Raw genomic sequence first — 27,210 nt, 5'->3', positions numbered from 1 at the left:
GCCTCTACCCTGCAGAACACAAGATTCAGTTTGGAACAGGACGGATAAGTTAACAGGGTTCACCTTACCTGGTAAGTTGTAAAGCAGAATATCTGGGTCTCGGAGGTTACTTCAGGACATCAACTCACTCTGCATTCAGCCCCAGCCTCTCCCCCTCACGCAGCTGTACTTTGCACTGAGACTGAACTTTCCGTGTCTGCAGTGCCAGGGTATCTATGATCTCAAATCCCTTCAGGCTCAAAATCAGAGGGTTTTAGGTGGAATTCTGAAGCTCTCCTGCATAAAACTCACACCCCGATCCGTTCTGTTATTGTGGTGCTGCGACTCCTGACATGTTGACGCAGACAGGAGCCTGCTTAGCCCTCTCACACCAGCAAGTAGAGCCAGGAGGACTGGGGAAGAGCAGGGCTTCTCTTTCCCAGGTAGCTAATTTGTCTGCTGGGAACTCGACACTTTCTCCTTGCTGCAAATAGCTTTCCCAGTCACTAGCTTCAAACACTGTTTGCTTAGCTCACAGACAATCTTACTCCACTAATGGCTGAAGTCTGAGTGCTTACTTACTGATGTGGTTATTTAGTTCCCTCATGCCACAAGAGCCTTTCATTATGTATGTTGTAGATTCTTTCTTAGAGAGAGCATCGGGACATGAATTTTTTAAGTGCTTCTTTGCCTTATAAACACACACATTTAATTGAAACGTCAGCTGTAAAAGCAATCTCGTTGCTTTATGCCTTTATTTTGCTCATGCAGATTAGATAGTGAAGCATGACTAGAGATTGTCATGGCTGTTTCACTTGCTGCATCAGGGTAATACTGCTGCATTTAAGTCTGACCATGCTACAGTAAGACAGACATTAATTTCGTTATTTGGTCTGTGAAAATCTGACCACATTAGATCTGGAGGCAGACGTTCTGCTTCCTTTGCAAAACAGAACACAGGACGACTTACGGTAACGCCAAAAAGGTTTTAAATCAACAGTTTCATGGTGCTCCTTTCAAATCATAATATGTGAACTGTACATAAAAATGTGTTTATAAACATTTCCATTTTACACTTGATTCTGCTGGAAATTATATACAGGGACTGGCGTTCCAGCTTCACTCATTTGTAAGGAGATTGGAGAACTTATTCAGGAAATAAAAACAAGATTTCCCAGGTCCTGCACCTTCACTTCTGCCTGACATGGCTGCTCACAGACGCAGCAGAAGCACATTAAGCTCTCAGAGAAAAGGGGTACTGAGGGTGCCACCAATCCAAGAGGCGCACACTGTGCACAGGGTCCAGGACAACTTGGACTCCTTGGTCAAGTCGGGGCTTCTTGCCATTCTGAATTGGAGAATCCTGGAACACCAGCCTCACTCTATGATGTCTCATGTCAGTGCTCACGTTTATTGTGAACTGTGGGGAAGAAAACGAGCAATCACCTCAATATGCATTCAGGTACTGCTTCCAGAAAATGCCCAATTTTCCTTCAAATACCACCTACTATTGCAAATAGGGATGTAAAATTCTGTTTACTCGGGTAGCTGGTTAAACACCAGGTTTAACGGTAAACCAATAAAGTGGGATCCCAGGTGGGGGACCACTCCAGCCTGACTGGGGTCAGTCAGCTTTGCAGGCTCCATGCAGGGCTGCTACCTCCTGCACCGGCCCATAGTGTGGTGGGCCCAGTGGGGCTGGAGTAGCCCTCTGCAGGCCACGGGTGCCAGTAAACTGTTACCCGGTAAGGGCGATGTTTACTAGGTAACAGGCTACCTGTTCCTATCCCTAATTGTGAATGCTGATCCTCAATTCTTACTGGACAAATATTTTCCCTTGTGTATTTATGCATTTCAACTTTGTATTTTCAAATACTTCTTTTTTAATTCAGTAAAAAGCTTATAAAGCAGAGCAGACTCCAAAATGTATGCTTTTCATGGAAAAATACCAGTAAGATATCAGAATTTTAAAGATCAACCAACTCTTTTCCATAGCTAAAATCAGCATTATCTAGAGCTCAGATCTTCTGGAAATACAAAGGCAAGAGGGACAATTTTCTCCAATTCCACCCTGGGGGTTGAGAACCATAAGTCACCTAGGGTATTTTAGGTGCTGCAGACTAGGACTCCTAGGCACTATGACGACACAAAACCTCATTGTCACTCTCTTCAGGAATGGAGCACATTTCGCTGAACAGAGCTGTCAACTGGTCCCTTCTGGCTGGGCCTCAGGGTCACTGCCATGAGTCTCCACCAACCTCGAGAGAATTTAGAGACTTACAGTAACTGAACTGAAGAGACCCTTGAGTGATGGCCCCAATGCACCAAGGTAATGCATATTAATTAGTCTGCTGATGCAGCAAGATTTGCAGACAAGCAGTAATGACCGGACCATTTTCTAAGCACATTTCTATGGGGCTTAGGTGCAGTGTTAGCTAGCAGATTTCTCAACACTTACCAAAGTAAATATCATACCCATGACTACTGGCAAGAAGATGAAATTGAGGGTGGTGATCTGCAGCAGACAGCAGTCCTGATCAGGGTTTGTGAGAACATCCTCATACTGAACAGGCGGCTGAAGTTCTCTGCAACGTTTACTCTTCAATCGGGAAGGCTTGACAGAAAGAGACAGACAGGTTCTGTCAAGTAAACTATAGAAAAGGACCATCCTGGTTTAGCTGCGGATTCCTGCCTGACATCCAACTGTGAGGGCAAAAAGGTTACATGTCCAATGAAAACCCTGGGGTGGAGAGTTTGGAAGACTCTGTTTGAAGACAGATTTCAGATGTCCTAACAAGGTGCTTGGGATTATCGGTTGATCCGTCTGTTTAAAGAGGGTTTTCACAAGGATTACTGTCACTTCCTGATAAAAGGGTTGGTTTTGTTAGCTTCAGAACAGCTTTCCATGTGAAGAGACAAAAGTCATCAAGGCAAAACATTTCAAATGCAGGTCCTTACATTTAGACACTAAATCAATTTGGCTGGCTTTTTAGAGGAGCTGAATTTCCACAAACCCCCGAAGGTACTTGGGTGACTGCCTTCTCCCAGCCCAAGGTGCAGAATGTCTACGAGGTGCCTAAATACGCATGTAAGAATCTTACCCTTAGACACTTGAAACTGAAAATGTTGGCTTGTTTTGAAGCAGTAGGAATTGTCTCCTGAACAACAGCTCCACAAGTGCCTTATCTGACCACCATTGCATTTGGTAGCATTTTTTACCATGAGATGGGATTTCCATTGATTTCCTGCACTCGGCAATAGTAACTCCAGAAGAAAAATCATTACTGCTTCAAAATCCTGCTGCCTGGCCCTGACATTCAGTGGCAAGTGGTTAGCTTTCATACCTGCTTTTTGAACTTGAAGTTAAATTCCCACATTGGTTCTCGTCTGTTCCCTTCAATCTTTCTGCACCAGAAAAGCAAACACTGATATAAGAAAAAAAAATACAGTAGGTTATGAGACTGTTAGAGCAAATTATTCCTTTGTTAGTGAATTTCAACACAGGCATAGAGAGCTCAAACTACATGGGAGCAGCTGAAGAGATGGCAGCAGTCGGATCCCATTAGTTACATTAATGCAAACCTGAGACTGCCCACTGTCTCGCTAATATCCTGGGGCCAACCCAGCTATATACACTGTATATGTTAATGCATATGTGGCAGTTTATATTTGCCAGCCAGAAGGTGACAATCTCGCTTCCCCCGAGGCGACACAGCTTTTGGGCTCTGGCCAGATAAGCAGCGTGCCCTCTGTTCCTCTTCTGTATGGAATGGGAGATTGGAGCACAAAATGGACTTTGCTCCACAACACACAACATGGAGCGGTCAAATGAAATCGACAACTTCTCAGTCAGTTTATGCATTCAGCTCACACTCCGAAGAAAGCAAGAGTGGAAGAGCAAGCAGCAGATCAGGAGAAGGGGGAGGAGAAAACAAAGAGAGCAGAGACACAAATGTTAAAAGCAAGTGGACAGAGCTGACAAAGCTGGGAAAGGAGTGACGGAGAACTTCAGTACTGACATGTGCGTCTGTGGCACCCAGAGGTCATACTGCTGTCCATTAGGCCAACGTGCTAGTATTTCTAAAGCACAAAGCAAAGTTTTGGCAGCACAGTTCAACTGATGGCCCACACCACTGCTTCTTTCTAAAGGAGGATGAATTCATGGATACAATGCCTCACAGCCTCTATGCTAGAGACGACCAAAGCACAGCTCTCTGGGTCAACATCTCACGTATTCTATAGTGTAACTAGGGATGTGAATGCCCCCATGGGCAGGGGGCTGCTCCACCCCCATAGGGGGCCCACTGCGGACAGAACAGCTCTCTGTCCACAGGGAGCCTGGGCCCCGACACGGTCGGGGCTGCTCCAGCGGGGGCTGAGAGTTGGAAGCTGGCGGCAGTGGGCCCCCTATGAGAAGCTGGATAAATTCATGGAGGTTAGGTCCATAAAAGGCTATTAGCCAGGGGATAAAATGGTGTCCTTGGCCTCTGTTTGTCAGAGGCTGGAGAGGGATGGCAGGAGACAAATCGCTTGATCGTTGTCTTCGGTCCACCCTTTCTGGGGCACCTGGTGCTGGCCACTGTCGGCAGACAGGATACTGGGCAAGATGGACCTTTGGTCTGACCCAGTACGGCCGTTATGTTCTTATGTTATGTTCTTATGGCAGTGGCAGCCCCAGTGCGGGGCTGGAGGCGAGAGACCTGCCCCATTTAGTTACCCTAACATTTAAGCTGTTAACTGATTAACCACGATTTTACATCCCTAGGTGTAACCTGTGACTACCGCACCTTTCTACAGCTTTATAACCTGTGGGATTCTATGTCCCAGCATGCAATGCTCCAGGAAATAGAGTCTTGGCAGAACTACTCTATTAAAGTGAGGGGAGGTTAAATAGAGCCCAACATCTATAAAGTGTCAACTACTGGAAGCTGCAGTCATCTGACAGCCATCCAGTAGCCAGTAGAAAGTAAGTGTCCACATCACAAAAGATACCTTCCATCACAACTGGCCTTCAGCAGGCCTGTTAACAGCTTCAGCACCAAGGGAAAGAATGGCATGATCCCCTCACCCACAGATGGTGTCTCTGGACAAGGGTTGAGGCCTTTCCTGGGGCAGTGTATGGGCTAGTTTCCGTCACAGAGGCTCTCAAATCAGAGATGCCAGACCCGCACTAATTGCTTTCATGGATTTAAAAAAAACAAAACAACAAAACAAAAACAAAAACCCCACGGGCTGCTTCAATCTGCACCATTTTAATGCAATTTAATTCTAGCTGGGTGAGGACCCACATGACCACTCTTGGTACCAAGGCTGGGTCGTGCCTACTAAGCTGCTGTGCAGTGGTGCAACCTTTCCTTTCGCTTCTGACTCATATTTGCAGGCAGGAGTCCTGGAAGGATCTCTGCCGTGGGGAATCCCCTAGAGGTGAAGCACGTCGCCAAAGGGCAGGTAAGCTCAGGATCATGGGCCGAATGGTCTCCCCAAGCAGGAAGCAATGGCAATAAATAGTTCTAAGAGATTAAAATCCCAACTGCTCCCTGCATCGTGTTGAGTAGGGGGCATGCAGCAGATACTGCTGGGCTTAACTCCACTGGCAGCTGAGTTTGTAGTTCACCTTTGGAGAACATCTGCATGGCAGCTGGAAATGTAATTCTCAGGGTAGGAAGAGCTACATGCGCTCGCTCAAATCAAGCTAGCATGCTTCTGACAGGGTTACACTTGGGCAGTTAGCCCTGCCCTCATGTGTCATGATACAGCCACTTGGCTATTTTTTAGCATGCTAGTTTGATCAGAGACAATACATGTACGTCTAGAGACCCAGAGCCAGCACATACCCTCATGGACACATCTTCATCTATCTGCCCCTGTGACCATGGCAAGTAGTTAAGCACAAAACGGAAAGTACCTCCTAAGGGGCAGAGGATGTCATCCACGTGTCAGCCGTCCTGCCCTTCAGACGTGCATCGTGTGGCCTGCTGCTCCACCAAAAAAAGGGGGGTCTCTTTAAAGGGCAAACACTTCTGCTGACACCACAATGGCTCCAGTGTCCCACACAAGCTACGCTAGGGAAAGAAAAAAGGAAATTAAAGAGGAAAAGCTGGATTCAGTATCATAGGGGTCTGTGGTGCCCTTTGCTACATGCAGTTTACACGAGCATCTCCCATCCATGTTAACAGACCCCTAAGGGTCTAACCAAAACCCATGAAAGCAAGGAATCAGAGAAACGTAAGGTCCCACTCAATGTACATCACTGTGCCTAAGCAATGCAGCCCATGGAACCAAAAGGACAGTCTGGAGTCCTGACACATGGAAGCACAGTGGGACCAGACGTATAAGGGCACTTGTGCGCTTTGATGGGTTGAAGTCAGACCTCTACTGTTACGCTAACAAAGGCTTAGCGTCATTTAATTTCCTTTTTTAAGTGAACAGAAGTAAAAAAGTATTACGTGCCAGATGTTTTTACAAAACCAGGAGTATGGTAGAAGCACCAGCAGTGGGCACCAAAGCCGTTATGATGTGAACGAATGCCAGACACTGACCCTTACAATGTGTGTATACGTGTGTGTGGTGGGGGAGGGGGATGTCTACTATAAGACCAAAAGATGGATGGATGGAGTTACAGATTGTTAAGAGTTACAGGGACTCAGAACATAACAGGAGGATACTGGAACTGCAGTTTTGCCCTTCCTTTTAAGAAAGGCACTGCATGAATGTGATGTTCAGGCAAAGAACTAATAGTTCAGGGAGCAAACAGATGCAGAGGACTTGTGAATATAAGTGGCGAACACATCTTAACCCTGTCCTGCAGTATATCCTGCCTGTTGCTACTGACTGTTCTCAGTCTGATCTCAGGGCAACTTGTCACATTAGCAGTGTCTTCATGTGGGGAGGGACAGAAGCAGCAGGGATGTCACACAGCAAAGAAATAGATTTGTCTTTTGCATAGAATGTGTGTCAAACCACTCCCTTTAAGGCTGAAAACCAAGCTGGCTTGCCATGTGTCAGCCAATAGCAAGTTAAAGCCAGGCTAGAAACAGAACAAGGGGTTAATGATAGTGACTAGCGTAAGCCAGAGACACAAATGCTCCAAGCAAGGACTGCAGTGTGGTTTTGTCCAATGACATAGCACAGCTTCCCTTCCCAACTGCACAGCCACATTCCAAAGCAGGCACTTGCTTCTCGCATTAGAGCCCCGCCGCACTACGCTACCCAAGACGATGGTCTGCAGGAAGGCAGGGTGAAAAGACTCTCTTTTTAGAGGCTGTCATTAGCACTTGTGAAGCTCTCCCATTCTCCCGAAGAAACGTTCCAAAATAATATAGCTACAAGAGTGAAAGTAGTAGACAAAATGCCTAATCTAGCTCAAACTTCCTTTGGAGCCTGGGTTGTGCAGAGGAGGGCAGGGGACAACTGTGGATTGTATCACTGACAGGGCTTCTGTCAATGTAAAATGACATTTTCCTAATTTGTATTACTGGAGATCTTAGGAGACCTAGTAACAGGCCAAGACCCCATTGTGCTAGGAGCTGCACAAACACTGGAACTGGTAAAACTTCAGAAGTTCAGACTCTCCCTAGCTTCCTATAAATATCACTGACCCAGTGCATGTATTTCACTAGGGTCCTGACTCAGATTTCTTTCTCTGAAAGGGAATAACAAAAAGCAGAGAGTGTACCAGCTGAACTCAATTAACTTTGCTTCCCCAAACACTGCCACTTACTTTGGAATTCTTTAAAGTGCTAGGGGTAGTCTCTGGAATGGCTGGATTCTTGGAGACGCGAGAAGCAAAAGGTTCATACATGTGGTATAATGAACGGATGACACATGCACGAAGGCAGCGCAACCTTTCCATCGATTCCGGCCGTAAACGGAGAGGCAGGTATGCATCAAGAGTGTAGTGCCTAAAGAAAACAGGGACAAATCCAATACCCCATGAAAAACTGTAACTCTGCTGGATTTCAGGTACATCTCAGGGAGCTACAACATAAGTGTTAAAGATTACTGATCAAATAGGTCCGCTCTGCTTTTACACCACATTAACCACTGACATCACTTGGCTGTCACATTACCCCTCTGCATACAGCTGGGGTCCAGGGCACCTTCAGAACCTGTAAGATCACCTGCCAGTCTCAAGAGGTCTTCACACCACCATGTGTCAAGACTGCAGACTGGGACTTACCAAGGTTTCTAGGATCTTTAGTGTGTGGCACAGAGTACAAAGAGCACAGAAAATAGGCAAGAGTACAAACAGGGAAAGAATGCTGATTTTGTCTGATATATAATAGAATAAATGTCAATTGTCACCAGTGAAAAAGGAGTCAAGGATGTGAACAAAGGAAAAATTTAAACTTCTGCTTAATGAGCGGACATCCACGTCGTCTCCATCAATTTCCTCCTCCTCTTCCTACCCCACACTTCTACTACCTTCCTGGTTGCCACTGAAAAGCACACATTCAGAAACAATGCCTTTATTTTCATTAAGTCCTACCCCTCGATAATTTATAGGCAGATCACTACAACTCTACTGCCCAAGTTCATCCTTCAAAAAATTAACCATTTCAAATGAGGCAAATTTCCTGTGGACATTTTGAGAGAGCTTTGCAGGGAAGATGCAATCTTATGGGTACAACATTCCTCAGACTGGGCCTTGACATTTAGAGCTCACTCCATTTTTAAATCTTGGATTGGTCATATGGGAAGATCACAAAATAGTGGCTCTTTACAGACAAACAGACTAGCGAGACAGAAGATTTCTTAAGAAATATTTAAGTTCTCTATTCAGCAATATTCATTAGAACTAGTCCCGGATAGGAGACAGAATGCTAATCACTGTCAGTTATAGAATGTCAAAGATTTCAGTGGTCAAACTGAAGTAAACATGCTACAATCACGTTCAAAAAGAACTATGTCCCAACATTTAGCATGACTGACTCACTCAGGAGACAGAACTCTACCGACAGTTCTGGAGCAAATGCTGGTCAGACCCCACTGCAGACACCTAGAACTACTAAAGAGCCTATTTACAAACTCTCTGTGGTCGCACCTTCTGTAGAGTCTGGTCCAAAAGGCAGCAGTGCAAGTGACAGTCCAGGCTTTCTTGCAAATCAGAGAAAATTTCACTATATCTTCTGGACGTATGTAGGAGGCTAGCAACAGCCAGATGTCAATGGGATAATCCCCTCCAACAGCCTCATCAGGGTTTTCTAAGTGTAACAAACACACATTAGTGTAATATAGCTCCTGCATTATAAACTTTAAGGCAAGCAAATTAGACTGATCCAGTCCTCTGTTTGGTACTATTGTGACAAGTGCTCCATGACCTGCCAAGTGCACTTGTTAGCAAGCAGCAAGCGCGCACACACGCATGCATGCACACAGTAAACGAGGTGGCTGAAGGAGGTGGCTGCGGGACAGCACATATGCCACATTAGCCAGACAGTGTCTGCAGGGAGCTCGGACCCACCGCGGACAAGGGCTGCTTTAAATCATAATTTAATGTAATCCACCTTGGGTGCAATGCACACCCCATTAAGTTAGGCCTGTCTGGAGCCCAAAGATTTCAAACCTAACCTGTGGCTAATCCTCAAGGAGGGACAGATATTGGGGAGGAACGATAGTGTTGAGATTAAAACTCACGTCTGAACGTCCAGGTGATCTTGGCTCACCCACTGACTTATGCCAGTTTGGGCTTCAGCACATTTGTGTGTCCTTATGACGATAGAGGAGCATTGTAAAACACACTGCTTTTTACACCTTATATGTTCAGGTCCTCTGTAAGCTAAAATACTGAGTGCCTCGCAATCTTTAAGCTATTTATCCTCACTCACCTCAAACATAGGGAGGTGCTACTATTCCCAATGTTAAGGATATAAAAGTAATAAGTTTTTTTGGTTGAAAAGTTGCAGCCACACTTTGTTAAAATGACTATCATCTATCAGCACCATTTACCAAGGCAACCTGACTGCATACCAAAGCAGGGCAGCAGCACAGAAGACACACCGGTTGTCCTGCTTGGTTCCCAAAGGCAAGCATGAGGAGTGGCTGGGCCAGATTTGAGTGGTGGTGTGACCTGGAGCATGGGTAGCAATGCCTGTCAAATGTATAGCTACTAGAAGAAAATGTAAAAGTTGTGGTTTCTGCAACAGACTACAGCACAGGATTTCTTACAACCTTACCCATTGTACAGACATTGGGCTGAGGAAGAGTCTCTAAAAAGTGACTTGCCCAAGGTCACACAGAAAGCCTGAGGCAGAGCAAAAACTGGATCCTGGTTTCCCAAGTCGTGAGGAAAAACTCTCACCATTGGACCACTCCTCTTCTCCTGGAAGCTCCCTAGGCTTCAATTATTATCTGTAAAATGGGGAATTGTTCTCATCTCCCCAGTGTTGTGAAGCTAAATCCATTATTATTTGTAAAACGCTTTCAGGTTCTCAGAGGAAAAGGGTCACAAGTCAATTTCATATGTACAAGATCACAATTTTCCTCTCACATACATGCAATTAAATTCTGTTTGTGTTTCAGCTGGGATATTACTCATTGTACTGTGATGTTACATAACACCTTTATCTACTGCATTGCAGCTATGTAGCTTATTTACCCTGTGATACAACTTATACCCTAAGTTGCACAGAACAGACTTGCTGAATCACCGCTTTACTCAGAAATTACTGTTTAAAAAAAAAAAAATTACAGGAGCCCTTTGCTCCATATTTGCTCAGCTGACCCAAAATAGGCACCTATTTTTACAAACTGCCAGCCCCACAAACACAGCTTAAGAACTGAGAGTCAATCCAGCTCTTCCAAGCTCATGCATTGGTGCCAGCAATAAGGATTATGTAGAGCAAATGCTGCTCTCAATTATAGATGTACAATTGGGTGTCTTCCATGGGGAAGCACAGAAGTAATTAAAGTCGTACATTGAAAACAATGAGATTGGACATGACAATCAAAGTTAGTTAACAGCTATGCTGAAGATGAACAAAAAACCTGAGCTATGTTAATTCTGTATGGCTAACAGCAACTCAATTTTAACGTTAGCAGCCAATAAACAGCACTAATTCCAATACACGTGGGCCTCACCTCTACTGGAAAGTAGTGTCAGTTTACAGTAACTTTTCTGGTTATAACTGCACTTTCAGATTCTAGTATCTTAGTTAATATCTGATTAATCTCACCACAATATAGAATATCAATAACTGCTTAAACGGCTAAATGTGTAACTCAACCGCAAAAGTTGCAGAGTAAATGTTCCTAATGGGGTCCCTATCTTTTGTGTTTCTTGAATGCTTTAATGTTAGCAACAGGACAAGTGATACCAGACATGGAAGAAATTGGATTTGTGCTTCATGATGTAACAGTGCCCAATTCTTCCACCAAGGGAAATGTAGTTATATTGTGTTTTTAATATTAGAAGTACACAGTCTGGGCTTCTTGTTTTGCTGGAATATCTCAGAGCTAGAAGAATATCCCAAGAGATATTAGAAGGAATCTATGCAAGAGACAAGGGCAGCAATTTTTATCCTGACTGTTTAAGTATGTTTTTGCTAACAGACTATTTAATTCACATTCCTAATAACCAAGTGGGAGATGTATTTTTCACACAGAGCTTAACACTCTATGCCTTGAACTATCAGAGCTCTCACTGCTGTTCTCTAGCCTCAGAGGGGTAGCCGACTTAGTCTGTAACAGGAAAACTTAAACAATAAATAGTCTAGTAGCACCTTAAAGACTAACAAAACATGTAGATGGTATGAGCTTTCGTGGGCACAACCCACTTCTTCAGATGACAGGAGTGTTGGAAGTCCAGATCCAAGAATAAATAAGGGGGGGGGAATAGAGGGGAGGAAGAAAAAAAAAAAAGAGACAGTGAGTAGATAGTCTAGTACATGGGTTCCCAAACAAGGGGCAGGGAGAGGGCATACCCCCCTGGGGTGTCATGAAGAAATTCCAGGGGGGTGCAAGGCAACCCAACCCCCCCCCCCCCAAAGTTTTGCTGCTATTTTTGTTTTTCAGCCCCGGTCAGTTCCTTTTTTTCTCTCCCCCCCCCCAACAAGTTTTGCTGCTATTGAGGGGGGAGGGGCCCGGAGGGTTTCTCAAAAATCAAAGAGGGGGCGTGATGCCGAAAACTTTGGGAACCATTGGTCTAGTAGCACCTTAAAAGACTAAATAGTTACAAGAGTCTGATAAGAACCATTAGTTTGCACTTGGAAAGGAAGATGACCAACACCAAATTCTATGCAGAATCTGGGAAAATCAATCAATCAAGGAATCTTCCCACAAGAACAGGTAATACCTATTTTATACAAACTATTCAACAATCGCCTTCCTTTATTTTTCTTCTTTTTAAAAAAAAGGGGAAAGTGCTCGCCTTAGACACTGAAGAAAGAAATGAGGCCCAATGTTTTTCTCTCTGAACATCTCCTTTAATGATTCACAACTGTAGGATTTTATATCGTGTTTCAGGAAAGTTTGTATCTGCAGCACATAGGTGGCTGAACCAGTTAAGCATGATTTAATTAACTACAGCAATCTGCCTTCAACAGGAAAGGGGAGATGACCATTAACTCAGGATTGGGGAACTAAATCTGCCACTAGCAAAGCATGAGCATTGGCATTCCTTTGGTTAAGCTTTTATGCGCGCACACACAAATACACACACTTCACTGAACTCCTGGAAGAAATATACCGCTGATCGGTAAGTATCAATTACTAGAGCTTGGCAAATGCAGATGATGATCCCAGCAAGGACCCCGCAGAGCTTCCTGGATGAATGATGGAGTCATACCTTTGTGCCTCTTGCTTTTCTTTTTTCTAGAGGTGGTTCTTTCATTGATGTTTTCCTTAGCATCCATTTCATCACTACTGTCACAGGATTCCCCAGTACATGAGAGTACTTCCTCAGAAGGAACACGAGAGGCTTCCAAACCACAGAGAGATTTTACTAGAACCAGAACAAACAGATTACACACATCCCAAGTACAATACAAGAAGCAGCATGAGTTGGTTAGGATCTGTGAGGGGGCTGGCTGCCATTTTTTGAAACATCCACATGAGCAATCATTGCTAATACCCAGTAAAAACATTTTCTAACATTTTAAGAGTGGATGCTTACTAATGGTTCCAAGCTGACAGGGAGTTCTGAATGAAGCTCCCCACACCTCTGACAGAACTAACTGATCTTCTGCACATGTCAGACTTCCTTGCCCTGAGGAGCTCTTCCTGCCACTTTCAGCTTTGCAAGGATCATGTATCATCTCTACAAGGCCTGAATTCATGACCACACACTGGACGTACTGCCACTAAGGGAAGACAAAGGAGGGTGCATTGCTAAAGATGAAGAAGAGATTGTGATGGCATAAACTGTATTAGAGCTCTGGTATTTATCAGCAGTTTAATCCCACCAGGTTTATTTCATTTAAGTACAGAAATCCAATTTATCATAGGAGTTTGAGAAGGGAAAGATTTAGGTGGTCACAACTATTCCATTTTCAGAAGACAAATGCAAGATGGTCCCCTACAGAGTATTCATTATTGCTTTCCCCACAACTACCAGGTCAGGCATCTTACTGTTGGGAGCTTTCTTTTTTAAATTTTATCTTATTAATTCTAGCTATACCCCCAAATATCACACCACATAAATCCTCTCCTTCCTTTGGGTAACACCTTTCCAAGGATACACTGGGGAAGGGGGGGGAGGGAGGAGGTCCAAAGAAGGTATGCAAATTGCACTCGCATTTGCATATCTTCTTCCGATTCTTTTTCTGGAAAAGGATTTTCCAATATTTGGCCCGTCTATACTGGGCCAAATGTCGGAAAAAAACCCTTTCAGAAGGCCAGATACACCTCGTTTTACGAGGAATAAGGGGGCTTCTGAAAAAGGGTTTTTTTCTGACATTTGGCCCCCATGTAGATGGGCCAAATATCGGAAAAATCCTCTTTTGGAAAAAGAATTAGAAGAAGATATGCAAATGCGAGTGCAATTTGCATATCTTCTCTGAACACCCCGCCCCCTCCACAGTGTTGCCATACCCCAATAGTTTAAGAAAATATCTCCAAGGTTCCTAATCTTAGTTCAATTTTCCACCAATGTGTCAATATCCTTCAAGTTCTGAGGTGTTCAGAACTGAATGCCACACTCCAGATGCTAAACCCTTCAATGAAATATCAGTTTGTTTGTTTGTTTTAACTGAAAACATTCCAAACACCAAATTCATGAGAGATAATTGAGTCTCTAGAACAGGGGTGGGCAAAAGGGTGGATCCGACCTGCAGAGGCCCTGGTGCTCCCCCACCCCCAGGCCAATTAGGACCTGGGGCCAGGGGAGCATGTGACGCCTCCTCCGGCCCTGCCAGGAACATGTAGTGCTTTGAAGCACCATGAGCTGCTTGCAAGACAGGGGAACAGCGGAGGAAGCTTTGTGCACTCCCTCACCCCCAGGTCCTAACTGGCCTAGGGGCAGAGGATCGTGGGAAGTCTCCTCCCACGCCAGGGGTCTGGGCACCTCGGGGGAACATGTGGGGGGGGAGGGGCAAAGGCACTCCCTCACCCCCAGACCAGTCATTGTCTGGAGGTGGGGAACAAGAAAGCATCTTAGCCCTGCCCCTTCCTATGCAGCCCGGTGCCACTTCAAAAATTCTGGAGGTATAAGTTGTTCTCAAACTGGAAATAATTGTGGGTGAGAACAAAGTTCTCTATCTGCTTCCCAAGATCCATAAACCTGGACACCCCAGACGCCCCATCATCTCTGGTATTGGCACACTCACTACTGGTCTATCCAGCTATGTAGACTCTCTCCTCAAACCCTACGCAACCAACACCCCCAGCTATCTCCGAGACACTACTGACTTCCTAAGGAAACTACAAAACATCGATAACCTCCCCAATAACACCATCCTTGCCACCATGGATGTAGAAGCTCTATACACCAACATCCCACATGAAGACAGATTACAAGCTATTAGAAACACTATCCCAGAGGACACCACTGCCAACCTGGTAGCAGACCTATGTAACTTCGTTCTCACCCACAATTATTTCCAGTTTGAGAACAACTTATACCTCCAGATCAGCGGCACAGCCATGGGTACACGCATGGCCCCACAGTATGCTAATATCTTTATGGCTGACTTAGAACAACGTTTCCTCAGATCCCGTCCCCTTTTACCCCTTCTCTACTTACGCTACATCGATGACATCTTTATGATCTGGACACATGGCCAAGAAACACTGGAGACATTCCACAGAGATTTCAACAACCTACACCCCACCATTAACCTCAGCCTGGACCATTCCACACCAGAGATCCATTTCCTGGACACCACAGTACAAATCAACAATGGAAAATTAGACACCACCCTCTACAGAAAACCCACTGACTCATACAGTTACCTACATGCTTCCAGCTCCCATCCAGCACACACCATACGATCCATCATCTATAGCCAAGCCCTTCGATACAACCGCATCTGCTCTAATCCCACAGACAGAGACCAGAAACTTCAGGATCTCTACCAAGCATTTATAAACCTCAACTACCCACCCGGAGAAATAAAAAAGCAAATTGAAAGAGCCAAACGAATACCTAGAAACCATCTACTACAAGACAGACCCAAGAAAACCAACAATAGAACACCACTTGTCATCACCTACAGCTCCCAACTTAAACCTGTCCAACACATTATCAATAGATTACAGCCTATACTGGAACAGGACACTAAACTACAAGAAGCTCTGGGAGACAGACCCATAGTCTCCTATAGACAGCCACCTAACCTCGAGATGATTCTTACCAACAACCACAGGACATACCACACTAATGCCAACCCTGGTACTTTCCCTTGCAACAAACCCCGCTGCCAGCTTTGTCCACATATTCACTCTGCTGACACCATTATTGGGCCTAACCAAGTGAGTTATAAGATCAAGAACACATATTCCTGCGTCTCCAGAAATATAATCTATGCCATCATGTGCCGAAAGTGTCCGTCTGCTATGTACATTGGACAAACGTCTCAGACACTTCGCCAAAGAATCAATGCCCACAAAACAGACATTAGACAGGATCACAAAGAAAAAACAGTTGCTTGTCATTTCAACCAGAAAGGACACTGTCTGAATGACCTGCTAACCTGCATCCTACTTCAGAAGACATTCAAATCTGCACTTGAAAGGGAATCCTCTGAACTGGCATTCATGCTAAAATTCGACACTCTCCGCAGAGGAATTAACAAAGACTCCAACTATCTTACCCATTACAAAGATAGCTTCCCCAATTATCACCTCTAATACTATTAACTCACAGACATCTAATATCATTAACTCACTGGCATTCACCTTCCTTCCCCCCCCCCCACATCCCCCTTCTGTTCTGTAAGGTGATTTGTCCTTTTCATGTGTGTTCATTTTTTTTAAATTGTATCCTTTGCTATATATGGTTGTGACTATTTTCTTCCACTATTTGATCTGAGGAAGTGGGTCTGGCCCACGAAAGCTCATCATCTAATAAACCATCTTGTTAGTCTTTAAAGTGCAACATAGTCCTGTATTTTGTTTCAGCTACACCAGACTAACACGGCTACATTTCTATCCCAAGACAACATGGCACCAGACTGCTGAAGTAGAAACGAAGAGCATGATTTACACTTGGGGCACTATTGAGAGGCTAGCCAGAGACAGACAGAAGTGGAGGACCTTTGTTGCTGCCCTATATGCCAATGGGCGTGAAGGATGACGACACGATAAGGGAGCTTCTCTGCAGAGCTGCTGCAGGGGTAGCTCCTGGAGCCAGCTTGAGCCAGGACCGAACAGGCCCAGCTCACGCCAGCTCTGGACCACTGCAGCTCTGCATTTTAAATGTAATAAGAGACTGGTAGCTCTTACTACATTTAAAATGCAGAGGCGCAGTGACCCCGGACCAGTATGAGCTGGGACTGCTTGGTCCCGGCTCACAGTGGGTCTAGCAGCCCCTATTCACTGTGACCTGGGCTGCTCCAGTGACCTGTGACCTGCTCCAGTTCACTGTGACCTGCAGCATTCCCTGTTCGCAGCCAGCCCCGGCGGCTGCAAATAGAGGCTGCTCCGGCAGCAGCCCTTGTTCACAGGAAGGGGGCAGAGGGAGGGGCTGCTGCTGGAACAGCCTTCACAACTGGGGGAAGAGAGAAGGGCACGTCAGGTAGCACCGTGGAGATGGTGCTGGAGGGAATCAACAGAGGCAGCAAGGGGAAGGGGAAAGCAAATAGTCGACTACTCGCTTACATCCCTCCCCTCCCCACCATCAGAACAGAGAGGGATGCGGGTCCAGAGACAAGTGAAGGCTAGTGGCCTGAAAACTAACTGGTTGTTCCTTGCTGTCACCCTGAAATAGCGATAATTGTAAAAACAGTCTCTTTAGGAGGGCATCAATAACTTTAAAAAAAGCATATAAAGTTACTCTAACAATAATGGGGATCCAGTGGATATAGTGTACTTAGATTTTCAGAAAGCCTTTCACAAGGTCCCTCACTAAAGACTGAAGCAAAGCAAGCTGTCATGGGATAAGAAGGAAGGTCCTCTCGTGGATTTGTAACCTGACTACAAGATAGGAAACAAATGGAAGGAATGTATGGTTTTATGAGAAGTAATCCCATTCTGGGCACATCCCATTTTCCTGGCACAACAAAATCCTTACCTTGCTATGGGAAGTTATGGGAAGAGGTAGCTGTATACAGTATTTGGCAGTCCTAGCTCTTACCATTCAGGAGTTCTTGAACAGACACAAACTCTCTCAAATATACAGGCAGACTAGAAGATTCACCCAGCATTGCTTGGGTCCTTAACTTCAAATCAGTTTTGTTTTTCTTCATTTCTAGAATGCGGCTGGGGAGGATGGGTTCATTCTGTAGGCTGTCCTGGTGAGAGAGGACTACCCCAGCCCCCTCTTGCTACAGGAGCTTGGGACCAAGTGAGAAGCTCTGGGTGAGGGGTGCACGACAGACACACAAACAAATATACTCTCTGAAATATAAAGTAGATAGCTGTCCCTTTCTCCATTTCTGCACCCTGCTACCCCAATGCGGTTCCAGCTGTCCTGCTGCCCTCCTGTGGTCATTCTACAGTAGAACTGTCCCTCATACCAGACCCTTCCCTTTCCATTTTATGAGATACAATCAAATTCCAGAAACCACCCCAATGTCCTAGAACAACAAAACCCTGACCTTGCTTTAAGTTATGACAAGAGGAAGTTGCATAGCAAATTTGGTGGTCCTAACGCTTACTGTTTAGGAGGAGTTCTTGAACAAATCGACTCTCAGAATGACAACATTTCTAAAATATATAGTAGATAGGTAAATTTTCCCACATGGACAAGTCCTTAGTTTTTGTTGTTAGTGTTGATAAATCATCTGTCTTTTAACTGCTAACATTAAGAATGGAAAGGTAGCTCAGATTGTTTTCTTTGTCCTGAGTAGCTGAAAGCCTAAGAGCAGTTATTGACAGCATAGTCTATTAAGAAACTGCCTAGCTAGACAGATTCTACAATCAAAATGACAGCAGGGACACCCTCAAGAGAGTAAGATACCATCTGCAATCTGGGAAAGTAATTTCAGCAACATTAAACACCCTCTTCTCCTTAGTTTTTCCCACTAGGAAAACTGTATACAGTCGTATGTAAACTAGCAAAGCATTAGAGAATTCTTACTACAGTATTCTCAGCTTTAGTCAAGAGGGAAGCAGAGTCTTGCAACACCAGAGACAAGATGTTCCTTCCTGTCTAAATAATCTGTAGATGCAGGTTTTATTTCCAACTCTGTCACAGAGTACCTGTGCAACCTCTTGGGTAAGTGACTTAGGCCTGCTCTACACTAGAAAATTAAGCTGACAACTACAAGGCTGAAGGACTTGAAAAACCCACCCCCGAGCGGCACAGTGAAACCAACCTGCCCCCGGTGCAGAAGGCAGCGGGCAGAGCGGGAAGCCGGCCCCCCGGAGCAGAAGGCAGCGGGCAGAGCGGGAAGCCGGCCCTCCCCCGGTGCAGAAGGCAGCGGGCAGAGCGGGAAGCCAGCCCCCCCCCCCGGTGCAGAAGGCAGCGGGCAGAGCGGGACGCCGGCCCCCCCCCGGTGCAGAAGGCAGCGGGCAGAGCGGGACGCCGGCCCGCCCCCGGTGCAGAAGGCAGCGGGCAGAGCGGGACGCCGGCCCGCCCCCGGTGCAGAAGGCAGCGGGCAGAGCGGGACGCCGGCCCGCCCCCGGTGCAGAAGGCAGCGGGCAGAGCGGGACGCCGGCCCCCCCCCCGGTGCAGAAGGCAGCGGGCAGAGCGGGACGCCGGCCCGCCCCCGGTGCAGAAGGCAGCGGGCAGAGCGGGACGCCGGCCCGCCCCCGGTGCAGAAGGCAGCGGGCAGAGCGGGACGCCGGCCCGCCCCCGGTGCAGAAGGCAGCGGGCAGAGCGGGACGCCGGCCCGCCCCCGGTGCAGAAGGCAGCGGGCAGAGCGGGACGCCGGCCCGCCCCCGGTGCAGAAGGCAGCGGGCAGAGCGGGACGCCGGCCTGCCCCCGGTGCAGAAGGCAGCGGGCAGAGCGGGACGCCGGCCTGCCCCCGGTGCAGAAGGCAGCGGGCAGAGCGGGACGCCGGCCCGCCCCCGGTGCAGAAGGCAGCGGGCAGAGCGGGACGCCGGCCCGCCCCCGGTGCAGAAGGCAGCGGGCAGAGCGGGACGCCGGCCCGCCCCCGGTGCAGAAGGCAGCGGGCAGAGCGGGACGCCGGCCCGCCCCCGGTGCAGAAGGCAGCGGGCAGAGCGGGACGCCGGCCCGCCCCCGGTGCAGAAGGCAGCGGGCAGAGCGGGACGCCGGCCCCCCCCCGGTGCAGAAGGCAGCGGGCAGAGCGGGACGCCGGCCCCCCCCCGGTGCAGAAGGCAGCGGGCAGAGCGGGACGCCGGCCTGCCCCCGGTGCAGAAGGCAGCGGGCAGAGCGGGACGCCGGCCTGCCCCCGGTGCAGAAGGCAGCGGGCAGAGCGGGACGCCGGCCTGCCCCCGGTGCAGAAGGCAGCGGGCAGAGCGGGACGCCGGCCTGCCCCCGGTGCAGAAGGCAGCGGGCAGAGCGGGAAGCCGGCCTGCCCCCGGTGCAGAAGGCAGCGGGCAGAGCGGGACGCCGGCCTGCCCCCGGTGCAGAAGGCAGCGGGCAGAGCGGGACGCCGGCCCCCCCCCCGGTGCAGAAGGCAGCGGGCAGGGTTTCTCCTCGGGCTGGCCGTAGCCCCCCCCCGGCCCAGCCCCCCCCGCCGGCCCGCCCCCCCCCGGGGGCCCAGCCCCCCTGCCCGGCCCAGCCCCCCTCCCCGGCCCAGCGCCCCCCCCCCCCGGCCCAGCCCGCAGCCCCCCCCCCCCCCCCTTTCTCCCCCCCCCCGGGCGCCCCCCCCCCCCCCCCGGCGGCCCCCCCCCCCCGCGGCCCGCCCCCCCCCCCGGGCCGGAGCCCCCCCCCCGGCCCTGCCCCCGCAGCCCCCCCCCCCCCCCCCGCCCGCCCCCCCCCCCCCCCCCCGGCCCCCCCCCCCCGCGCTCCGGGCCCGCCCCCCCCCCGGCCCCGGCCTGCCCGCGCTCCGGGCCCGCACTCACCCTCCTGCTGCAGGGCGTTGGCCGCCGCCTTCTTCACGCGCCCGGACTTGACCACGGCGGGGTCGGAGTTGGCGAAGTCCGCCACCGTCACTAGCCGAGAGAAAGGCGCGTGAGGCGCGGGGCGGGGGGCACCGGACACGGCGCTACGGGGCCGGCAGGGCCGCAGTCAGGGGAAGCGGGGGGGGGGGAACCCGGCGGGGGGGGCTCACCCCGCTCGGAGCAGACGTCATCGGCCCGGAACTTGAGGCGCTTGCGGGCCCCCCTTCTGCGCATGTCGGCGGCGCGAGGCGCGGGGCTCGCGGCGGGCCGGCTGCTCGGGGCCATGTCCGCAGGGCCGCGCGCACCTCCCAGCGCCCGGCACTCGGCCCGTCTCGCGCCGGCCCCCGTCTCGCGAGAGCGCGGGCCGGGCGCGCTGACGTCATCACCCTCGCGGGGGAGGGGAGGGGAGGGGCGGGGCTCCTTCCTGCTGCGGGCTCTGCCTCGGGAGCTCCGCTGGGCCGGAGCGCCGCCCCGTCATCGCTCCTGCCCTGCAGGGGGGTCGGGAGCGCGCAGAACCCCGGGAGGGGGTCGGGAGCGCGCAGAACCCCGGGAGGGGGGATCGGGAGCGCGCAGAACACCGGGAGGGGGGGGGGGGCGCGGGAGCGCGCAGAGACCCGGGAGGGGGGGGTCGGGAGCGCGCAGAACCCCGGGAGGGAGGGTCGGGAGCGCGCAGAGACCCGGGAGGGGGGGGTCGGGAGCGCGCAGAACCCTGGGAGCGCGCAGAGCCCCGGGGGGGGGGGTCGGGAGCGCGCAGAGACCCGGGAGGGGGGGGGCCGGGAGCGCGCAGATACCCGGGAGGGGGGGTCGGGAGCGCGCAGAGACCCGGGAGGGGGGGTCGGGAGTGCGCAGAGCCCCAGCAGCAAGGCCCAGAAACAAGAGCATGTCCTCTGTCGAGTTCTCCTCTGGGGGAGGCAGCCCCCCCCCCCAGCGTGCTGGGGTCGTGCCCCCGAAGGCCACAGCTGTAGATGCAGAAGAAACATTGCACAGAGCCTGGTGTTGCGTTAGGGACAGCGCCACATCAAGGGCTACGTCTCGACTGGCATGATTTTCCGGAAATGCTTTTAACGGAAAAGTTTTCCGTTAAAAGCATTTGCAGAAACGAGCGTCTAGATTGGCACGGACGCTTTTCCGCAAAAGCACTTTTTGCGGAAAAGTGTCCGTGCCAATCTAGACGCGGTTTTGCGCAAGAAAGCCCCAATCGCCATTTTCGCCATCTGGGCTTTTTTGTGCAATACAATACCGCGTTGTCTACACTGGCCCTTTTGCCCAAAAGCTTTTGCGCAAGAGGGTTTTTGCACGAACGGGAGCAGCATAGTATTTCCGCAAGAACACTGAGAATCTTACATGAGATCGTCAGTGTTCTTGCGGAAAGTCAAGTGGCCAGTGTAGACAGCTGGCAAGTTTTGCCGCAAAAGCAGCTGATTTTGCAGCAATACTTGCCAGCTGTCTACACTGGCCACTTGAATTTCCGCAAGAACACTGACGATCTCATGTAAGAAATCAGTGCTTCTTGCGGAAATACTGTGCTGCTCCCATTCAGGCAAAAGTCCTTTTGCGCAAAAGCTTTTGTGAAAAAGGGCCAGTGTAGACAGCTCAGATTTGTTTTGCGCAAAAAAGCCCCGATGGCGAAAATGGCAATCGGGGCTTTTTTGCACAAAAGCGCGTCTAGATTGGCACGGATGCTTTTCCACAAAAAGTGCTTTTGCGGAAAAGCATCCGTGCCAATCTAGACGCTCATTTCTGCAAATGCTTTTAACGGAAAACTTTTCCGTTAAAAGCATTTCCAGAAAATCATGCCAGTCTAGACGTAGCTGGTGGGTTTGAATTAGAGTGATGCTCAAGGTGGGACAAAGGGCCGAGGTATATTGTTTTTCTAAAAAGATCACTATCGGTGACTAGGGACAATATTGTACATTTTGCTGCCATTTCCCATCAACAGGAATTATTGAAACTAATATCTCACTCCTGAGGTAAGCAAGGGTGCACCTCCCCCAGATGTGTGGCTGCAGATCTGTTTCCTATGCTGCTTGCCTATGTGCTGCTTTGGTCCTTGCACCCATAATTGTTGATTGACGCAGGGAATTTCCTACAACCGGGGAAGAGTACAGAGCAGTTCTGCCTATGAACCTTTGGCAGAGGATTAGGGAGTACCTACAGGAAAGTTCTCAGAGATCTTTCTAGAGGATTCCTGTGAAATTTTGGTGTACATTAACACTGTTTTGCTGCACAGGGGAAAGCAAAGCACACACAAACACAGCTAGTTTTGTTCTTGTACATTTTGATCCCTTCACCTACTCCTAGAATATCCAAAGCAAAGGACAGCTGTACCTCTTATAACCTAGCAGCATCAACTCAACAAGATCACTTGCCAGAACTCCTGTCTCCTGTGTCATGTGTGCCAGAGATGAACTGGCTATACTGCTCCAAAGTGGAAAAAAAGATCCTGGCTTGGGGCATCATCAGACAATCCTGTCATGTCTCCACGTCATCCTCCAAATCAACCTCCTTGTCCATGACTTTGTCCTCTGCTGTGTCTATTGTCTGCAGTTCCCAGCCCCAATGAAGTATCTATGGGGCTTTTGGCTGTGGAGGTCCTCTCCTGAATATAGAGTCCAGCTGCTTACAGAAGCAGGAGGTCTTTGGTGCAGCATTCAGAGTGATAGTGTGACTCCCTTGCCTCCTAGTATAAATGCCTTAGCTCCTTTATTTTTGCATGGCACCGATGCATATCCCATTCATAGCCCTTATCCAACATACCATGAGAAATCTGCCTGTAGGTACGGAAGTTCCTATGGCTGGAGTGGAGCTGAGACTGCACAATTCCCAAGGTGCCAGCAGATCTAACAACTCAGGTGTGCTCCAAGCAGGAGAGTGTTTGCTGCTTGGACTCACCATGGTCATCAGGAAAGATGCACTGTGGGATGTTCATGGCAAGCAAACAGGAAGTGGACAATCAGACGCCAAATCGTGTGAAGATATTTTTGTTAGTCTACAAGGCAGCAAGGGGGTGGGGAGGGGCGGGAGTGCCGCATGGAGTGTGGGATCAGGTGGAGACTGAGGGTCACCTGGGGCTCTTGTACATTTCAAAGGCAGAACGCGGAAGTCCTTATTGACTAATTGAATAGTCGATGGAAATCCCATTGACTACTTAATTAGTTAATTAATCTAAATTTAACATCCCTAGAGCTGACATGAGACTCCCTGGAGCCCAGTGGAGAAAGCTGAAGTCCCAGGGTTGAAGCCAAAGCCTGGGCCTGGCTACTTAAGGCTGAAGCTGAAGCCCAAACAACTTAGTTTCACAGGCACTTTCTGGCATGGGGTCCCGGGCATTTGCTCTGCTTGCTATTGCTGGCCCTGGCTTGTAATCTGCTGAATATGCAGAAAACCAATTGTGGCACAGGTGGACCATGGAATTTTTATAGCATGTTGAGTGGGCCTCAGAAAGAAAAAGGTTGAGAATCAATGTTCCCTCTAATCTTTTCCACCCATGTGCAGAGTTTTTTCCATCCATGTGTGGAATAAAATTTTACTGTGCACCGAGGTATGTGTGAATGTGCATTGCTACCAATAGAAACACAAACCTAGCTGTAGGCACTCTGCTAATCAGCTGCTAGGCATTTGCATTTCTCCTGAGCACTCAACTTACAGGGAACGCTGTTGAAAACCCCCAGTTTAGCTACAATTACTTTTACCTCAGTGCAGGGGACTGGACAAGATGCTCTATCCAGGCCTGTATTTCTACAGCTATGACTACACCCGAAAGCTTACAGTGGCACAGCAGTAGCACTGCTAGTCCAGAGGCTCTAAGCCAGTGGGAGAGAACTCTCCTGTTGAGTTAATCAATCCCAAATGAGTGGTGGTCACTAGGTTGGTGCGAGAGCACCAACGTTTAGGTCGGCGTAACTTAAATTAGTCAGGGGGTGCCTTAGCACCCCTGACCGGCATAAGTTGTATCAACCTAAACTCTAGGGTAGCCATAATCTAAGATTTCTTATTGTGACAGAAGAACCCTTTCTGTTGATGTAGGGTCTCCACTACAACATTGCTTCTTGTAGTGTTTCAAGTGTGGACATAGCTTTATATTGGTTTAAATTGTTCACGCTAAGCTCATTGTAAAATATCCCTTGGTTTAGGACTGGGTCAAATGCAGGGCCCTTAATGTGATGCTCAAATAAATGGTGCCACCTTGTGGTGAGCAAATTATTAAAACTATTTTAAAGGTAATAGAGATGTAGCCGTGTTAGTCTAGTCTAGCTGAAACAAAAAACAGGACTATGTAGCACTTTAAAGACTAACAAGATGGTTTATTAGGTGATGAGCTTTCGTGGGTTCAGAAAGTGGGTCTGGCCCACGAAAGCTCATCACCTAATAAACCATCTTTTTAGTCTTTAAAGTGCTACATCGTCCTGTTTATTTTAAAGGTGACTGACAAAGGAAAAAAAAAAGATTAGGGATCACATTTTCAAAAGGACCAAAATAGCCTAAGCCTCACTGACTTTCAGAGATACTTATACTCCTACCTGCCTACGTCACTTGCTTTAGGACTTTGCTATTATTTGTAATGATGATGATTATTATAGTGCAGTGGTATAGAACCATTCTCAGGTTCAGGATCTCCTTGTAGTAGGGGTCTGCACAGTGGGGTTCTAGCCCATGACAAGGGCTCCTAATGCTATGGTAATACTAATAATAGACAGCAATAATAAGATGTGACTGGTTGGTGTTTCTGTTTTTCTTACATATGAAATTCAAGTCTTGTGTCCCCTGAAATACTCTGACAAGTGGAGAACTGGTGAAAGCATGGCATTGGAAAAGACCAAAGGCTGACGTCTATGCAACTGCAAGGGGGTGGCGTATTTTAGTCATACTGTAAAAATCCTATCTTGTATGGTTTTGTTCATTCCAGTGTCCAGCGGCCATTTTGGAGAAAGGCTATAGTTGACTCAACACCTCTTTCCCATCCCAGCTGAAGTGTGGGAACACATGATACATATCCTCAGACACTCCAAGGAGGCCTCTAGCAAGCAGGGAACAGAAGATGTGACAATCCTGATATGTATGTTTAAAAAAGTGTGTGTGTGTGTGTGTGTGTGTGTGTGTGTAGATGCTTGTCTAAAATGCTGTTACTTCCAAAGCAGAGAAAGATACAACAGGAGCATTAGAACTGGAGAAAAAGGAGTCACTATGCTTAGAGAAGTAGTATGGTCCAGTGGTTAAGTCACTAACCTAAAACCTGAGAGACTTGAATTTGGTTCCCTTTAGGGCCACAGATTTTCTGTGTGACCTTGAGTAAGCAGTTTAGCCTCCCTGTGTTTCCCATCTGTACTATGGGAATAATAGACAAGGTGGGAAGAGTAATATCTTTTATTGGACCAGTTTCTGGTGATGAGAGGCAAGATGCTCTTCCTGAAGCAGAGCTCTGTGTTGCTTGAAAACTTGTCACTCTCATCAACAGACGTTGGTCCAATAAAAGGTTTTATTTCACTCCCCGCCCTTATCTTTCTAGTATCCTAGGATTGACACAGGTACTACAACAGTGCATACACTAAGGGATAATCACAGATCCCTGCACATACTTTAATGCAGTAAAGTTTATGAAATGCTCCGATATTATAGTTACAGAGGCTAGGTAAGTACCTGGGAATTCAGTGTCCTTTGTGTTTGGTCCCATGGCAAAAGGTAGCACATTATGGGATTGGTTTGGGTATTTACTTGACACACTGTATATGAATATGAATGTGCAGGGAAAGGATGTGTCTGAGTGTTTGCAATTGACATTTCAACCCTGGCAGATACTTTGAGAGAAGCCTGTAAGAGTGGGGTGTCAGCTTGGGGTATCATAATTTGGGATGGTCACAACCCACATCCCTAGATCTAGGCTCAGAGATGGAAATTTCAACTGTGGCTGATGGCCTCTGCCCCTAAGGTGGTCTCTGGGCTTCTTGCTTCCTTCCTTTGGAAGGGAACAGATAGGAACTGCTTTCATGGAGGGGCAAGACTCAAGCTCCTATTTAGGCTTCTGGTGGGGTCCCTGCCTACCCCCTCCCACTCTGGCCCTCATAAAGGGGGTAAGCAGGGACCCCACCAGAAGCCTAAATAGGAGCTTGAGTCTTGCCCCTCCATGAAAGCATTTACTTCCAAAGAGCTAGGTGACAACTTTTGCTCTGGATTTTGTCCCTCTCCATGGGGCTTGCATTCCCCACAGCCTGCTGGCTGTCAGGTAGAGGGTGGGGTTGAGCAATCAGGAGACGCAATATGAATGTTGAAATGATTTTTTTTAAATCACTGACAGGTTGGGTCCACAATCCATAGCCCCCAGATTGAGGGGGGTGTCCCAAAGGGAGATATCTGCCCTGCCCACTGATCGAGGTGCAGTCCTGCTGGGGTTTGTAGGCTGGGAAGGAGCCCCCCAGACGGGGCCCATTGGCTGGGGCGCTGCAGGGAGAGGGTGGTTTTTTTGCAAGCAGGGGCAATGGGAACCAGAAGCAGAAGGGCGGGGGCGGGGCGAGGAGTGAAGGGGCGGGGTTATGCGTTGATGAGATGCAGGGGGCGGGGCTTAGGGAGCAGGGCGCGGTGCAATAAGCAAGGAGTGGAGTCAGGCGGGGGCGTGGCTAGGCGCCGGGGGTG

The 27,210-nt window shown here is 48.7% G+C and overlaps 1 protein-coding gene across 2 annotated transcripts; it reads right to left on the bottom strand.

Moving 5' to 3' along the window:
- Nucleotides 1-699: 699 nt before the first annotated feature.
- Nucleotides 700-20,927, bottom strand: TMEM183A (transmembrane protein 183A). Of its 2 annotated transcripts, XR_012897813.2 has the most exons (9): nt 20,754-20,927; nt 20,545-20,634; nt 12,764-12,919; nt 9,023-9,182; nt 7,700-7,880; nt 3,324-3,404; nt 2,438-2,593; nt 2,076-2,237; nt 1,262-1,399 (listed from the first exon to the last, which is right to left on the bottom strand). XR_012897813.2 is itself a non-coding variant. In XM_075909892.2 (8 exons), exons 1-8 carry the CDS (start codon nt 20,866-20,868, stop codon nt 1,214-1,216), a joined length of 1,125 nt encoding a protein of 374 aa, XP_075766007.2. In that variant the 5' UTR covers nt 20,869-20,926; the 3' UTR covers nt 700-1,213. The 2 variants fall into 2 exon arrangements, 1 of the variants encoding a protein (XP_075766007.2); XM_075909892.2 differs by lacking the exon at nt 2,076-2,237 and having other exon boundaries at nt 700-1,399; nt 20,754-20,926.
- Nucleotides 20,928-27,210: the final 6,283 nt, after the last annotated feature.

The sequence above is a fragment of the Pelodiscus sinensis genome, chromosome 27 (genome assembly GCF_052426305.1).
Source record: "Pelodiscus sinensis isolate ZL-2025 chromosome 27, ASM5242630v1, whole genome shotgun sequence".
NCBI classification, from domain to species: Eukaryota; Metazoa; Chordata; order Testudines; family Trionychidae; genus Pelodiscus; species Pelodiscus sinensis.
The sequence above is the reverse complement of the archived record's forward strand: the minus strand, read 5'-3'. Positions and strand labels throughout refer to the sequence as shown.

What these genes read in the sequence shown, in the direction of transcription:
- TMEM183A (XM_075909892.2), bottom strand. Translation starts at nt 20,868, where the DNA reads ATGGCCCCGAGCAGCCGGCCCGCCGCGAGCCCCGCGCCTCGCGCCGCC. An exon ending in GAAAAGCAAGAGGCACAAAG is followed by an intron (nt 9,183 to 12,763) that starts GTATGACTCCAT and finishes TGTTACACTTAG; the next exon opens with AAAACCCTGATGAGGCTGTT. An exon ending in GCACTTTAAAGAATTCCAAA is followed by an intron (nt 3,405 to 7,699) that starts GTAAGTGGCAGT and finishes TTCTTATATCAG; the next exon opens with TGTTTGCTTTTCTGGTGCAG.